The sequence below is a fragment of the Canis lupus genome, chromosome 10, assembly GCF_011100685.1.
Source record: "Canis lupus familiaris isolate Mischka breed German Shepherd chromosome 10, alternate assembly UU_Cfam_GSD_1.0, whole genome shotgun sequence".
NCBI classification, from domain to species: Eukaryota; Metazoa; Chordata; class Mammalia; order Carnivora; family Canidae; genus Canis; species Canis lupus.
This window is the reverse complement of record NC_049231.1, coordinates 34,338,942-34,356,017: the sequence shown is the minus strand read 5'-3', so window position 1 is coordinate 34,356,017 and position 17,076 is coordinate 34,338,942. Positions and strand designations below refer to the sequence as shown.

Genomic DNA, 17,076 nt, shown 5'->3' with positions numbered 1-17,076 from the left:
TGAAGAGTACAGTAAGTTGAACTCACAATCATATTTACTCACAAAGTAAAGGGAAAAAGTGTATTAATCACTGTAATTAATTGTTAGCCACTGTGTTACTGTTATTTTCAAGTTTGTTTTTTTCCTTTCTGAAATGCCTACTTAGACTGCAAGCATCATTAGGGTGGGGTCCACCTTTCTTGTCTGTTTTTTTTCCCCCATAATAGTTTGTCTATCTAACATGGTGCCTGGCACCTAGTGGGCACTCATATTTGACCTACTGTAGATCCATAGGTCTCAGGGACTGCTCTTCTAAAGACCTTTTACCGGCTTTGATTAATTTAGTTATTTTTGGTTCCTTTTAAGATTATGGAGGACTGGGCAGCCCGGGTGACTCAGCGGTTTAGCGCGGCCTTCAGCCCAGGGCCTGATCCTGGAGACCTAGGATCGAGTCCTGCATCAGGCTCCCTGCATGGAGCCTGCTTCTCCCTCTGCCTGTGTCTCTGCCTCTCTGTGTGTGTCTCTCATGAATAAATAAATAAAATCTTTAAAAAAAAAAGATTATGGAGGACTTCAATAAGATCTCATTGTTAATAATTAAAAAATGCACAAAGGGACATAAAAAAAGGTGAAAATCCACTTTTTAATCGCCAACACATATTCTTTTCCAGGTGACTAATATCCGGTTTGGTGCGATTTGAGTTGTCTTTCTCCGCATTTACACGCACCTATGCACAAACACATTTACATGAGTACATATGTAACCACAAATACACATTATTCCGCAACCACTTTCTTCTTCTTTTTTAAGATTTTATTTATTTATTTGAGAGAGAGAGGGAGCTTGAGCAGGGGAGAGGTAGAGGTAGAGGGAGAAGCAGACTCCCCATTTAGCAGGGAGCCCACGTGGGGCTTGATCCCAGGACCCTGGGATCATGCCCTGAGCTGAAGACACTTGCCCAACTATTTAAGTCACGCAGGTGCTCCCCCACCCGCCGCAACCGCTTTCTTTCAGTTTCCTATGTCTCTATAAATGTATTTGATTTTTAAGAAACAGTTACCTCGTATTTCATAATATGGATGTATTAAGCTTTATGGAATTATGCCCTATTGATGGACATTAAGACCATTTCCTGTTAGTGTGTATTAAAAGCCATGCAGCAATGACCGTTACTGTGCCAATACCTGTATACATGTAGACTTACCGGGAAACACAGATCCCCGTTCGCGGGAGGGCCGGTTAACAGCTAGGAGCCCCTCGGGACCCGTCTACAAAGCGCGGCTTCTTCCCTCCCGGCCTTTTTCAGAGGAGGACGGGGAGGATCGCCCGGCGCAGGGTCAGCAGAATAGAAAAACCCCTCACTAGGTAGGGCGTTCGTAAAGTAACTCGGCCTCTCACACGCGGGTTTATTCTCAAGAGCAATCGGCACGGGACTTGCTGGACAGCCGCGGGACCTCCGATGGGAGTGACAGGGCGGGCGCGGGCGCCCTCGGGGACCACCGCCTCCTGTTAAGCCGCTGCCCCCTCAAGTTTGCCCTGTTCAGGCTAGACTGATGGGACAACTCCCCAGCTATTAAAAATGACCTGGAGGCAGCAGAGTGAAGTGAAAAGCATCCGTGTGGCTGGAGACGTGCGCTGAAGGGAGGCGAGGCGCCAGTCGCCACCGCAGGACTCCGCCTCCGGCCACCCGGGCCGACTCGCTTTCCCAGCAGCCCCCGCGGCCCACAGGGGCCCGCAGCCCGGCCTGCCCTCGCGCGCGGGGGCGGGGCCGAGGCCGGAAGTCACGTGCCGTGACAGCCGCCGGGGTGAGGCCGCCGTGGTCCGCCGGGCTGGTTGGGGCTGTGACCGGGGGAGGCGGCGCGGGGATGGCGGTGGAGACTCTGTCCCCAGACTGGGAGTTCGACCGCGTGGACGACGGCTCGCAGAGTAAGGGAGGGCAGGGCGAGGGCTGCGGGTGGGTGCGCCCCGGCAGCGCTCCTGCGGGAGGGCTCTGCGTCGCGGTCGCTGCGCGGCGGTCCGCTTCGGGACACTTGCAGCCCCTTGCGGTGCGGAGGGAGGAGCCCTGGAGCGTTACTTTCGGGACTGGGGTCCCGGTGGCGGTGGGTCAGGCCAGCCGAGGCGGCGCTCGGCGTCCGGGGCGGCGGCTGTGCGGAGGAGCCGCGGTGCCCGGGGGCAGCGGCGTCGGCTGTCCGCAGCCCGCAGCCCGCAGCCCGCAGCCCGCAGCCCGCAGCGCCGGGCCGGGCGGGGCGCGCCCGGGGAGGCCCACAGCCCTGGGAACCGCGCTGGCCCTGCCTCTGGCCTCTCGGGGCTTTCGCCACCCGTGCTGAGCGTTCAGTTCTAGAATGGGCAGAGGTCCGGGTTCCTGTTTTCGCTTTCCTGTTTTTCTACTTTTCCTCCGACCAACTTTTGGAAGTTTGAGTGTTTTCTTCCCCCTGCATATTCTTACAACGTGTAAGATAGCGAAAAGGCGCTCTTCACACGGCAATAATAAGAGAATGCCAGTTTATCTTCTTCCATGCCTTTTATTTACGATATGTGGTGTTTTTTAGGGATGCCCTATAGCTTCCATTGCACCTAGAAAGGTCTCAAAAATTAAAAGCAACTTTTACTTCATAAAATTAAATAGTTTCGTTTTGAAGTTCGAGGTTAAAAAACCGTACCGGATGAAGTTCCATGCAGCACAAGTTAGAGACCAAAATGATTATATTAGTGAAATTCTAAGATTAATACAAGTTGATAATCTGTCTCTTTAGTGATATTAATCTATTTAATAAGAGAGATTGGTACCTTCAGCTCCTGAGTGTTCTTAATGCACTTTTCATATGAAAAGCTAGGAACCTTAATGGATTGCATGGATCCAGCTGATTCAGAGCATTAATTGCGAAATAAGGGAGATTGGGGAGCTGGGTCTTTATCCTTAGGACATACTTATCTTAGAGTTCCTTTGCATTGTTAATTTAAGGAGAGAAACATTTTAGTTTTTTTAGACAACACGGTTGAATAGTTATTCAGATCAATAAAAGAAACTGAATCAGATTTGCTGCCTTTGGAATAAATAATGAACTCTTAATGTGTATGGTAGAATATTTCCTTTCAATTATTAACTTTAATGACTAGACATACTTTTATTGTCCAGTTTATTTCAGTGACTCCTTAGAGTCCTCTATATAATCTGTGGATTCTGTAAATATTAGCATTGTATTCTGTACTCAGTGTTCTTTACTGGCTTTTCCAACTCTATTTTGATAATTAAAATATCTTGGTAAATTTTGGACATTATAGAAATAACATTCATTATGATAAAATAGTCTAAAACTGTTTTAAAAACAATAGATGTATTTTTAGACACTAGTCAACAGCATAGAGACTTACGAATGATGATTAAGTTTTGCTTCTATGACAACATACATTTTTATACTTGAGTCAGGTATTCCTTTTTTCTTTTTGCAAAAAAGACTCAAGATGTTGAATTGTCTAAGGCATTATTCAGGTTGTTTAAAAGCCCTAACTTACGGGGTATATGGGGACAATAACCTTTTTATAGCATTTTAGAGTTCTAGTTTACAGGGAATCTAGGTGGCTCAGTTGGTTGGGTGTCTGCCTTCAGCTCTGGCCATAATCCCAGAGTCCTGGGATCGAGCCCCACCTTGGGCTCCCTGCTCAATGGGGATTCTGTTTCTTTCTTTGCCCCTCACCCTCCTTGTGCACTTTCTCTCTCTCTCTCTTGCTCACTCTCTGTCTCTCAAATAAGTAAATTTTTAAAAATAAAGTTATAGTTTAAGTGTGTTGTAGTTGTATATGGCTAATATCTATAGCTTTTTAAATTATTTTATTTGGAAAGGATTAAAACTGAATTATTGTTTAAATTTGAAACTTTATTTTCAAGAAGTCCAGACATTGCAAAATAATACTTTTAAAAAGCTTAGTAACTACTTTGCTGTGACTTTTGGAATTATTTGAAGTAAATGTCCTATAATTTGTTAATTGTACTTCTTACATACTGTTTTAAAATTTAAATTCAGAAATTCATGCTGAAGTCCAACTTAAGAATTATGGGAAATTTCTTGAGGAGTATACGTCTCAATTGAGAAGAATTGAGGATGCATTGGATGATTCAATTGGTGATGTTTGGGATTTCAATCTTGATCCAATAGCATTAAAGGTTTGATTTTGTTTTATTTTTAATTTATGTATACATTTTCAGGACATACTATATCTTGAAAACATAATCTTAAAAAGTGGAATGTACATTTGGCCCTTGAATAATATGTAAGTTACGAGTGCTGACTTCTCACACAGTTGAAAATCTGCGTAGAACTTTAGGGCCACCCTAAACTTAATAGCCTGCTGTTGACCAGAAGCCTTACCAATAACATAAGCAGCTGATTAACACATATTTTGTATACGTATTATGTACTATATTCTTATAATAAGTTAGGGAAAATAAAATGTTATAAGAAAATCATAAGGAAAATACATTTAGAGCACTGTACTACATTTATAAAAAAAATAAACCTGCATGTAAGTGGACCCACGCAATTCAAACCTGTGTTTTTCAAAGGTCAGCTGTATATTTTTATTATTTGGAATCTAGAGAACTAAAAGAAACTTGGAGACAAATTGTTAATATCCTTATTTCTAAGCCATGTAGGTGTGTGCCTTTTTTCGTTTTTTAATGAGTGGCACACACCTCTGAGATAGCCTTTATTTTTCATCAAGAAAATGGAAAGGGTTGGAATAGAATATTCATTCTTTATTTGTTCCTTATTGAGATTATTTTACATATAGTGAAATGCATAGATTTGCAATATTCTGTTTAGTGAATTTTTCTCAAACACATGTCACTTGTATTCTGATGAAGATATAGAAGATTTCCATCATTTCCCCTTATGCCATTTAGGGGATCTTAATGTGGGCATAATTTATTTTTTTGATTTTTTTTTAAAGTATTTATTTAAATTCCATTTAACATATAGTGTAATTTAGTTTCAGTAGTAGAATTTCATTTGGGAGCAATTTTTTTAATGTATAAAATAAGTCACTTCTGCTCTGTTCCATTCTGAGAACATTCTATCTTGTTCGGTCTTTGAAACTATAGCTTGATACCACTTTAATAATAATTAACATATACTGAATGTTTATCATGTATTAGACACTGTCTTGAGTTACATATTGACTTTTTTTAATAACTGTTTCTTGAAATTCAGATCTCACTCTTGAAATTTACATATCATATAATTCTTTGGGTTTTAGTGTATTCACAGAATTGTGCAGCCATCATCAGACTCCATTTTAGAGTATTTTCAGCACTCCTATAGAAATCCTATATGCATTAGCAGTCACTCCCCATCTGGTGTATGTTAGTGCTAAATACAGGGTCCAACAAGTTTAAGTAGAATAGAGCTAGACTCAATTAGTATCTTTAAAATTTCAATGATTTTTTTCAAATTATAGAGAAATATTCTTTCTCTTTGTTTTTATAGCTTTTGCCTTATGAACAGTCTTCCCTTTTGGAACTCATAAAGACTGAAAACAAGGTATAGATTTCTAAACCTAAAAATCTATTTTTTAAATGCTTTAGTTACCTTCTATAACTGATTTTTTAATTTTATGTTTGTACTCATCAAACTAGGTCTTGAACAAGGTCATCACTGTTTATGCTGCACTTTGTTGTGAAATCAAGAAATTAAAGTATGAGGTAATTATACTCTTAAGATGTTAAAAATATGATTTAAAAGCAAATAAATGCGTGTGTGTGTATGTATATAGTGTACATAAGGATTTGTTGCATGTTGAATGAATTATTTATTTAAAGTAATATTAATAATAATGATTACCATTCATTGAGTATACTTTGTGCGAGACCCCATACTTGTACATACTTAGAGAGACAGATAACCTGAGGAATAGATGAGGAAATAGGCTTAAAGAGGGCATCACTTGCCTAACATTTTACTGGTAGTAACTGAGTCTAGGTCTGCATACCTTCCAAGTCTATGTTATCTGCCATATATACTGGCTTTCTAAACATAATTGACTTTTATACATATTTGTATATATATTTATATGTGTATATATATTTATATATATATATTTATAGATTTATATATATTTTCATGTATATGTTTTAACAATTTTTTTTAACAATTTTTTTTTGGTGTTTTTTTTTTAAGTAGACTCCACACCCAACATGGGGCTTAAACTTACAACCTTGAGATCAAGAGTTGCATGCTCTGCTGACTGAGCCAGCCAGATGCCCTTAGATATAACTGATTTTTTTGTTAAAGCTTTGAATTTTTAATATGTTTTGCATTTTCTTGCCCATGGGTCATTAAAACTGGTAGAAGTTGGTAAACTTCCTCTTTTTTCTGTACCTTTTTGATAGTATGTGGGAGGATATAGGACAATTAGAATGCTCAGAAAAGACAAAACGGGGGTAAAGAAATTAAAAAATAACTTTGAGTATCAGTAATATCTTTGGTACTCTAAAGATAATTGGAATTTACCTGTTTTGTAAGCAGTTTCTGAATTTAAATGAATTTGTATATGTGATATAGTCTTCTAATTATTAAATATGGATAACAAGAGAGCCTAGCAATTTAAAAACAAAATAGCAACCTTTAAAATTATTTTAAATTTTTTTTAAACAGGCTGAAACTAAATTTTATAATGGTCTCTTGTTTTATGGAGAAGGAGGTAAGTTTTAAAGTTTTACATTGTAGTGTCATGATGCCTTTTTTAAGATTGAAATGAATGAAAGTTGACAATTCTAGCACTACCATGATTATATATGTATTACTGTGAGAAAATAGGCATTCAAATTTTTCTGTTGGTTTACTTGTTTGATAAGCAGGTGGAAAAAACCTGAGTGATGAAGCAGTAGCAAATTCTCTAAAATCTGTAATTTTTATGTTACTCCAAGGCTTTTCCTTGAATTCATTAAATAGTGAAACAGATGGTTACTTTTAATTGAATGGTTAATGATTGTCTCAGTTTCTTTTCAGTATAAAAATTCTTTTTTCAATACTATGCAGATTAGAAGATATACTAATGAATAAAAATTATATTTATTTTTCATTTTGGGTTTTGACTGAGTTTAAATTAGAAAGTCAAAATATGGTTCTTCATGTTGCTTTTTAAAGCTACAGATTCCAGCATGGTGGAAGGTGATTGCCAAATTCAAATGGGAAGATTTATTTCATTCTTACAGGTAACTGATTTTTCATTTTAATTTTTTTTTTGAAAAGTTTGAAAAAAAAAAAAAAAAAAAAAAGAAAAGTTTGGGTAAATTATACCCAATCAAAAAAGATTTCTGAGGGGCACCTGGGTGGCTCAGTTGGTTAAGGATCTGCCATCTGCTCAGGTCATGATCCCAGAGTCCTGGGATCAAGCTCCATCCCACCCCCACCCCACCCATGGACTCCCTTCTCAGCAGGAGTCTGCTTCTCTCTCTCCCTCTGCCCACCCACTAGCACGCTCTCATGTGCTTGTGCGTGCTCTCTAAACAAATCTTTAAAAAAAAAAAATTCTGAAACCTTCAAATGCTAAGAATATGTATTTTGAGAGTAAGATAGTTGGCACTGGATTATAGTTAAAGAGGTCATAACCCTGAAAGATTTTCATAGCATTTTATGGAAATAAGAAAACAAAGTAATTTTTTTCTTTTTAAATAATTTCATTTGTGATGGTTTGTCACCATACCTTTTAAAAGAATTTAAACTTTGTACCAGGTAGGAAAAGATAATTTATGTCAGAAAAAATTGTTAGTGGAAATGATTAAGCTGTGATGAAGTTTTAAAAAGTAGATCTTGATGCTTTTACCAGATGTTTCAGTCAGATCAGAATAAACCAGATGTTTTCATCACTGCAGGGTTTTAGTTATTCTAGGTCTTTGGTTTAATTTTATCAAAAAATTGAGATAACTTCCTCTTCTCTCTCCATTATAAAAGCAATGCTAGTACTATATGACAAAGGCAAAAATTGGAGATAAGGAAAAAACACCCCTAATCCCACCTGCCTTCTGATTATTACGTTTAAGATTTGATGTATTTCATTGAATCAAGCATACTCTAATAGATTCAATTCATTTATATCTTTACTACGTTTTTTGTCTCCTTGTTGTAATTGAGAGCATTTTGTTGAACTGGATTTCTCTTATGGTATGTGTTAGGTTTCAAAAGAGGAGATTTGATATAGAAAATTGGTTATATAATAGTTGGAGGGCTAAAAGAAAAGAGAATAGTGAGGTCATCCAGAGGAAGCAGACACCACCTTTACATCAAGGGAAAAAAGGATTGGGGTTGCCAGAATCTGGGAGTTTAGAGCAGAAGCATTGCGGAGTTAGTGCTGATACCTATGAAGGAGGCAGTGCTGCCTGACTGACGGGTACCTCTGAGAGGACAATATGAAGTTGGTTCTGGAGTGGTGAAAGAAAAGGAGGCTGGAGCAAACTGCCATAGCTGGGTGAACTGCTCTTGCCTGGATTTTGTTGATTAAAAAAGCAAGTGGAAAGGTCCTTTTCCTGCCTTCTAGTGTCCTTTTAGTGCCACCTGTTGGCAGAACCTAACAGAAAAGCCTCCTGGTAGGAGTCTAAGAAATGTCATTTGCGGGGTTCCAGTGAATATGTCAGTTTCTCCCTCTGGTTTTCTCAAATTTGGATTTCTTATTTTCAAGATACTCTATTTGGTGCATACAAATTTAGAATTGTTAATCATTCTTTATAAATTGAATCTTATATGTTGACCTTGTTAAATTATAATTAGGTATATAATATATAATTATATAAATGTATATATAATAGCTATAGGAATGCTAACAAACTATTTTGTCACTGCCCCAGCTCTATTTTAGTCAACATTTTTATGATTTATCTTTTTATATTCTTTCAGTCTTTCAATATCATTATGTTTTAGTTGTGTTTTTTAGGACCACATGTGTCTGGATTTTGCTTTATTATGCAGTCTGAACATCTATAAATCTCTGTCTTTTAATTGGCTAATTCATTCTGTTTCTACCTTTTGTAAGTAGTCTGTTATATACCTGTAAAAGGTTTTTGGCTTTTTTGCTTTGCACTACTTGTCTGCATTTTCTGTTCTTTGCTTTTATTGAACTTTTAGAAGTTTAATAAGAAAGGTAAAACTAGAGCTATTTAAGGAAGATTGAAATGCATTATCTATTTTCATTTTCAGATATTTTAAATTGTCTTTTGATCTCATTGACAGCTGCATAAAATTCCATTTTTAAGCCTTCAGTAAATGTTTTATAAGCCTACCATATGTTAGGAACTGTTCTTGATGCTGGGGTTGCAGCAGTGCACAAATCCAACAGAACTTCCTTCCCTTGTAGAACTTAAAATTTAGGATAGCCACAGGTTTGGGCAGCCCCCGTGGCACAGCGGTTTAGCGCCACCTGCAGCCTGGGGTGTGATCCTGGAGACTCGGGATCGAGTCCCACATCGGGCTCCCTCCATGGAGCCTGCTTCTCCCTCTGCCTGTGTCTCTGCCTCTCTCTGTATCTCTATGAATAAATAAATAAATAATCTAAAAAAAAAAAAAGAAGAATAGCCACAGGTTTAATCAGGTTTAGAATACTTGAGGATACAAACCTTTTTTAGGTTTAAGCATTGAGAGCTTCTGAAAAGAAATTTTCAGAAGGTTTATGACATGGGTAGATGCGATTTATTTATTTATTTATTTATTTATTTATAGATTTATTTATTTATTTATTTATTTACTTATTTATGATAGACATAGAGAGTGAGAGGCAGAGACACAGGCAGAGGGAGAAGCAGGCTCCATGCCTGACACGGGACTCAATCCCGGGACTCCAGAATCACGCCCTGGGCCAAAGGCAGGCGCCAAACTGCTGAGCCACCCAGGGATCCTCTAGATGCGAGTTATTTAATAACAAACATATTCTTGCAATAATTAATAGTTCCCTTTCTGTGTGCCAAGCTTTTTTATTAAAAAAAGGACAAAGATAATAAACATTTGAAGCTATTTCAGCGTGATTTCTGGAGAGCCTTTTTCCTCGTTATTTTACTTTCTAAATTGGCAGTCTTTGAACTTCTTCATTCAGATGTTCATTTATTTATTCACTTAGGACAGAAATTTATTGAGAAGCAGTTGAAATTTAGCCTCCATGCTGGGCAGTGAATATTCAGGGAAGCAATAAGATGGTCTCTGTCATTTAAGAATAACATGAGTAACTATGAGACTTAAAATAGAAGGATGAAGGAAATTCTGTGGGGGCATTAGAATGACCTTGGGATGCAGGAGAGGAGTTAAGAATTGATTGCTTGAAGGATTCTTGAAGTTGTCTGGCTGCAGGTTAACTGGAAATTTTACTGAAAACTGTTTTGTTTAACGTTGTTACCATAAAATTGAGAAATGGTGACAGTTAAAAAAGCAACTGTATAACACATACTCAACTTGTCATTTCAGGAACTGTCTTGTTTTGTTACGAGGTGCTATGAAGTGGTGATGAATGTAGTCCATCAGTTGGCTGCCCTCTATATCAGTAACAAGTAATGGATTTTATAAATATTTTTGCACTTAAAAGAGAGATGCCAGGAATGTTTTTCTATAAAACTAGTTACCTGAAATAGTTTTTTGCTTGTTTGCTCATTTGTTTACTCATTCTTTCATTCCTTTATTCAATATCCTTTGAACACTTGTGATGTTTCAAACACTACTTGATGTGTATAGTACATAGGTTAATAAGACAGTTTCTGCCATGGTGTTATCTATCTGAATAAGAATGTTGACAATATTACTTAAATTTGATTATGTAGGAAAAGCCTAATATGGAATTAGAACATGTACCAAATTCTCTCTCCTTATTTCTCCTTTACATTGACTGTTCCTGGCCTAGTAGAATCACATGGAACTTTTCTTAGCCCTTACTGTTCTTATGACCGCAAAGTAGTATCTCATATTTGATTAATACTTAAAATTTTTCCCATTTACTATTGGATTATAATTTCACAGTAACTTTAAGTATATGAGAAGGGGTTCTCAATTATGAGAAGTAATTGAGGCCCAGAGGAGGTATATAAGATTCCATAGCAATTGAGATGCTGTTCTTTGATCATCAGTCCATTCATTGTTGTTCTTACTATACCAGGCTGCATCTTAACTCTCTTTATAAACTCGAAGACTGTGTTAATGGTTTCTCATTCTCATGTTTTTCTCAGTCAGGTGTTTATTTTATGCTTTGTTTTTTCACTGAAGCTGTTCTCATGGCCAGAGGGCAAATGAGAGCATAGCTCCCCAACCCCTGCAGTACCTGATGTGTGATTCAAAGAGGACTCCTCAGCACCACACCCCTATCCAAGAAAGATGAAATTTATTTGTATTTTGTATTTAACTTTTAAGATATTCTATCATGTGGAATGGAATATCTATATGTGCTTTGATATACAAGTACTGTCTTAAATTATTTACTGCTGAGTAGAAGATGTCTAGCAAGTAAAATTGAATTATCCTGGGGCTTCTGACTTTGGTACAATGTTGGTTGAATGCATTGTTTTTCAGTAGGAATGGGGACTCAGAAATAAACCTGACTAGTTTCCAAGTGCCAATTTGGGTTAGGATGATAAAGATTCCTGTTGGGAACTGAGAAATTCTAACTATTTAGAAAGAAATTAGTATCAGTTTTATTATTTCTCTACCTCCATCCCAGAAGCTATCCTTTAGGTTTAAATGGCTAGGGTTATTCATGGGCCACATATTGTCATTTTCCTACCCATTAAATTAGCTATAGGCAAGCATAACCCTGACTCTATATATACAAGTTAGTTCTCTTTTTAGGAAAGTGGAGTATGGTCTCATAAATTCTAGTGGCGACAGCCAACTAAAGATACGTACATGTTAAAATTCCAAGAGCTGCTGCTGCTATGTGTTTTCCTTAAAATAAAAATGAACAGTGTCAAAAAACAAATTGTTTTCTTAACTGGATGTTATTTTATTACAGGATTGCACCCAAAATTATAGAGACAACTGGAGTTCATTTTCAGGTAAAAGTAATTTAAGTTGATCTGTAAAACTGTAATTTTTATTACATTTTACTGGGGAGTTTATATGATTGGGGAGTACAATTATAGCAAAACTCTTAAAGTTGTTTTTGTTTTTTTTTGCCTTTGCTCACTTTTGTTTGTGAAGTTGATGAGACATTACTGACCTATTATCAGTATAGCTTTTAGTTTTTCCCAGTAAGGGGAAATGCAGATTCTCTAAGTGGTCACTTTGGAGAATGAAACAGTTCTGCAATATCACGATTAAGGATGAAGTAGTGGGCAGGCATTTCTCTATTTAAGGTTTATTGTTCCATCTGAGGATTAATAGTTTCATCTGCGTTAATAAACTGATTCACCCGCTGCTTTAATTCAGTAATAATTAGCTCAGTGTGTTTAACTTTAAAAATCCATAGGAAGCTTAACTTGTAACTAGTGATTAAATGGTAATCATTAAAGGTGTTTTGACAGACTATGTATGAGCACTTGGGAGAGTTGCTAACTGTTTTGCTTACCCTGGATGAAATTGTTGATAATCATGTCACATTGAAAGAGCACTGGACTATGTATAAAAGGTGAGCCAATTAAAATGTTTAAAATAGTCTCTTTGTAGAGTTAATATATTAGTAAGAAACAAATGTAAATAGTGCAGATCTTTTAAAAGATTTGGAGATCTGTGTTTAAAAGGATCTTATGTCAAATATTTTTATGAGAAAAATATTTTTATGAATATGGTAACCATTTTTAAATTTCAGATGAGCTTGTTGAGCCTCCTAATTCTTAAAATGTAGTGGAATGTTAATTTGACTACCTTAGAACCAGCTTTTTTGGGGGGGTTAGTCAAGTGACCATTCTTTTCCTGAAACCTGTTTTTATTTCATTGTATATTCTTAAGACTTAAGTTGAGGCATCTTATATTGTTCATCTGGTATCAAGAGAGTACCAGATACCTGAATTTAGGATGATATAAAAAGGTATGATTAGAAAATTAAATATATTAGTATTGTTTTTATTTAGGTTTTCAAATATATAGAGCTAAACAAGAAATACAAATCTAAAATTTTGATTTCCTGGAAAATTTTCAGTTGAAGAACTTTATAAGGAAAATTGAAGGTCTTTCTCCTAATCTTCCATAAGGTTACTGAAATCTGTCCATCACAATCCTTCAAAATTTGGAATTCAAGAAGAAAAACTAAAACCATTTGAAAAGTTCTTGCTGAAGCTAGAAGGGCAGTTACTTGATGGAATGATATTTCAGGTATGAGAGCTGTATCGAGCTATACTAAATGGGCTTATATTAGTTGATCCAGCTCAGAACTACAGTAGGACAACTTTCATAGCATACTGTTGAAATATGTTTTCTTTAAAGTGCTTTGGTTTAAAACATTGTTAGTGTACTAAAATACAGATTTTAGTATCTAGTAGCAGACAAAATTAATAGTACGAGTTGTTTTGGGATGAAGTTTTTTTTTTTAATTATGTAAAAAGATAAAACTGTAAAGAATAAGATCTAAGCAGTTGTGTTAATGTTTGTTGTTAGCCTCTAAATTTGAGTTTGTTATAATACCTTTTATTTATTTTTTAAAAGATTTTATTTATTCATGAGAGAGAGAGAGGGGCAGAGACATAGGCAGAGAGAGAAGCAGACTCCATGCAGGGAGCTCGATGTGGGACTCGATCCTGGGGCTCTAGGATCATGCTCTTGGGCCGAAGGCAGATGCTCAACACTGAGCCACCCAGGCATCCCTGTTACAATACCTAACAATTCTTCCTAGGCTCAGGGAATATGATTTGGATTTGTGTAGTCTAGGTAGCTTCCTACCATTTAGTAGTTTTTTAAAGTTTAAATTAATTAAAATAAAGTAAAATTTCACTTTCTATAGCACTTTCAAGTGCTTAATAGCAGCATATAATCTAATCATCTCAAACCTAAAGCACATAACGCATGTATAATCTAATCATTTCAAACTCAAAGTACATCTCAAACTTAAATATGTTATATATCAATAATATCTTAAAGCTGGGGGAAAAATAGCCACAATTAGTTTGTGACTAGCTATCATACCAGCACAAATGTAGAACATTTCTGTGATCACAGAAAGTTCTATTGGATAGCACTACTTTGGATAGTATTTGTCAGAGATTGCAGTATATTTATATTTAAAATCGATTCAGGGTTACTTTTAACATTTTTTAAAAAGATTTTATTATTTATTATTTGACAGAAAGCACAAGCAGGAGGAGTGGCAGGCAGAGGGAGAGGGAGAGGCAGGTTCCTCGCTGACAAGGAGCTCAGTATGGGGCTTGATGCTTCCGGGACCATGACCTTAGCCAAAGGCTGATGCTTAACCGACTGAGCCACCCAGGGGCCCCTATTTTTAACATATTTTATATGATCATAATTTGTTTTTTAATTGAAGTATAGTTGACACACAATGTTATGTTAGCTTCAGGTGTACAACATAGTGATTTGACAAGTCTGTACATTATGTTAAGCTCAGGATCACAATTTTTACAGATTCTTTTTCCAGGAGACATTTTTTTAAGATTTATTTATCTATCTATCTAGACTTTTTTTTTTTTTAAGATTTTATTTATTTATTCATGAGAGACAGAGAGAGACGGGGCGGGGTGCAGAGACACAGGCAGAGGGAGAAGCAGGCTCCATTGCAGGGAGTCTGATGTGGAATTCGATCCCAGGTCTCCAGGATCACACCCTGGGCTGAAGGTGGTGCTAAACTGCTGAGCCACCCGGGCTGCCCATATCTAGACGTTTTTTAAGATTGATTTATTTATCTATCTCATCTATCTATCTATCTGAGAAAGCATGAGTCAGGAGAGGGGCAAAAGGAGAGGGACAAGCAGACCCTCCGCTGAGTGTGCAGCCTGACATGGGTGGGGCTTGAACCCAGGATCCTGATACTATGACATGAGCTAAAGTTAGATGCTTGACTGACTGAGCCATCCAGGTACTCTTCCAGGAGACGTTCCTATACATGCTATAATTAAGTGGTAGGAAAGTAATTATATTCAGAAAAATTAATTCTACTCTTGAAAGTGCAAAGCAAAATAATAAAACATGTTTTCCAGTGCTTCATCAGATATGTCTTCTGTACATTATTGAATATCACTGTGTATATTTCTTCATGTTGAATTATGGATTTGTGGGTCACCTGAGTGGCTCAGATGGTTAAGTGTCTGCCTTTGGCTCAGGTCACGATCTCTGAGTCCTGGGATTGAGCCCCATGTTGTACTCCCTGCTCAGTGGGGAGTCTACTTCTCTTTCTCCCCTCGCCACACCCTGTTCATGTTCTCTCTCTCTCTCTCAAATGAATAAATAGAATCTTAAAAAAAAAATTCCGAATTTGTGGTTCAGTTTTATTGCACTAATTGGTACTCAGATATTTAAGTACATACATACTTTCCATTCAAAAGGATTTAGACAGTAGATGACATTAAGGTAAAAACTTGAGCCTCAGTGTTAGTAAAATAAAAATGATGAATGTAGAAGTTTATCACACACTCTATATTTAGCTTCTGAGATCAGACAAGATCAGGCCCATCAGGGTGGTATGGCCATAGACCACACACTCTATATGTAGATCTGTTTAATAGTTTATTACTGAGAGTCTAAATTTCTCTTTAAATGTTTCCTGTTTAGGCTTGTATAGAACAGCAGTTTGACTCTCTCAATGGAGGAGTATCTGTGTCAAAAAATAACACTTTTGCTGAAGAATTTGCACATAGTATTCGCTCAATTTTTACAAATGTAGAAGCCAAACTTGGTAATGTAAAAGGCATTTTTAAATTTTTGTTGATGAAGTTTGCATTTCCTTGAACATAGAACTTAAGTATATTTGTTCTGATTTTCTCTCATGCTATTGTTTTATAAGGAGAACCTTCTGAAATTGACCAGAGAGACAAGTATGTTGGAATTTGTGGACTTTTTGTACTGCATTTTCAAATTTTTCGAACTATTGATAAAAAGTTTTATAAGTCTTTATTGGATATTTGTAAGAAGGTAAGAACTTGGAACTTTTATTTTTTTCAGTTTGAGTAGATGAAAAAGATTTTGGATAAAATTGGATGTTCTAAAATGTGTTTTATTTCTGCTACAAGAATAGTAATTTTTGTAATATTTTGTAATAATTATAAAAATAATATCATAGTATTTATTTTTAAAAACCAAGCATTCTGGAAGTAAGTGATATAGTAAATGTAGGTACTGCATAATTCCACATCACATAAACACCTGTTTATGGAGGTTTCTCCAGATATTTTCCTATAAAATAACTTCCTATTACTGTTATTTTTTCTCTTCTTTTTCTTCAGTTCTTCTCTTCTTGCTATTCCTTCTCATTATTGAAATAGAAAAAAATTAAAATTGGTTTTACATCTTTGCTATTTCCATGATATGACATCTGATTTCAAAATTGAAAATTTAGTTTGTGTGTAGAATCAAGTGATACGTGACTAGGAGAACCCAGTATCTTGGGTCTTTCACTTTTTCACTAATGTAGAATAAAAGTAAAAGCAATGAGGATTCAAGTTTCTGTTTGCTTTTTGCATATTTTTATCTAAAAATCTGTAAGAGTATATACGTGTGTGTATATTTAATACTGAGGCAGAATAAAATTATTTTCATGCTCCACATGAGATATCGGAATGCCTTAATTGTGCCACAGTAAGATAATTTGTTTCATAATGATTGTATTTATGATTATGAATTGTCTTCTATTGCATATTGTAGAACTAATAAGCAGCTGATTGCTTATTCTACATTTATTAATTTACTTTCCTTACATTACTATTTCAGGTACCAGCCATCACTCTAACTGCTAATATTATTTGGTTTCCTGATAATTTTTTGATCCAGAAAATACCAGCAGCTGCCAAACTTCTAGACAGAAAAAGTCTTCAAGCCATTAAAATTCACAGAGATACTTTCCTACAGCAGAAAGCTCAATCACTTACCAAGTAGGTTTTATAAGTACCTATAATGAAAATATTCAGATACTTTATATTCTCAGATCTTATATTGACTCTAAATATATGGAAAACATTTGATTTTAAGAACAAATAT

General features: G+C 36.2%; 1 protein-coding gene across 1 annotated transcript in view; it reads left to right on the top strand.

The window, feature by feature from the left end:
- Positions 1-1,760: 1,760 nt before the first annotated feature.
- The window catches only part of WASHC4 (WASH complex subunit 4), a 54,084-nt gene continuing 38,768 nt past the window's right edge, over positions 1,761-17,076 (top strand). Inside the window, exons 1-13 of the mRNA XM_038550804.1 lie at positions 1,761-1,906; positions 4,003-4,142; positions 5,464-5,517; positions 5,613-5,678; positions 6,631-6,676; positions 7,123-7,190; positions 10,423-10,505; positions 11,954-11,996; positions 12,465-12,568; positions 13,131-13,251; positions 15,655-15,778; positions 15,887-16,014; positions 16,810-16,970. Of these exons, the coding sequence (XP_038406732.1) occupies positions 1,846-1,906; positions 4,003-4,142; positions 5,464-5,517; positions 5,613-5,678; positions 6,631-6,676; positions 7,123-7,190; positions 10,423-10,505; positions 11,954-11,996; positions 12,465-12,568; positions 13,131-13,251; positions 15,655-15,778; positions 15,887-16,014; positions 16,810-16,970 (1,199 nt within the window). The 5' untranslated portion in view covers positions 1,761-1,845. The remainder of the gene's footprint in view (positions 1,907-4,002; positions 4,143-5,463; positions 5,518-5,612; positions 5,679-6,630; positions 6,677-7,122; positions 7,191-10,422; positions 10,506-11,953; positions 11,997-12,464; positions 12,569-13,130; positions 13,252-15,654; positions 15,779-15,886; positions 16,015-16,809; positions 16,971-17,076) is intronic.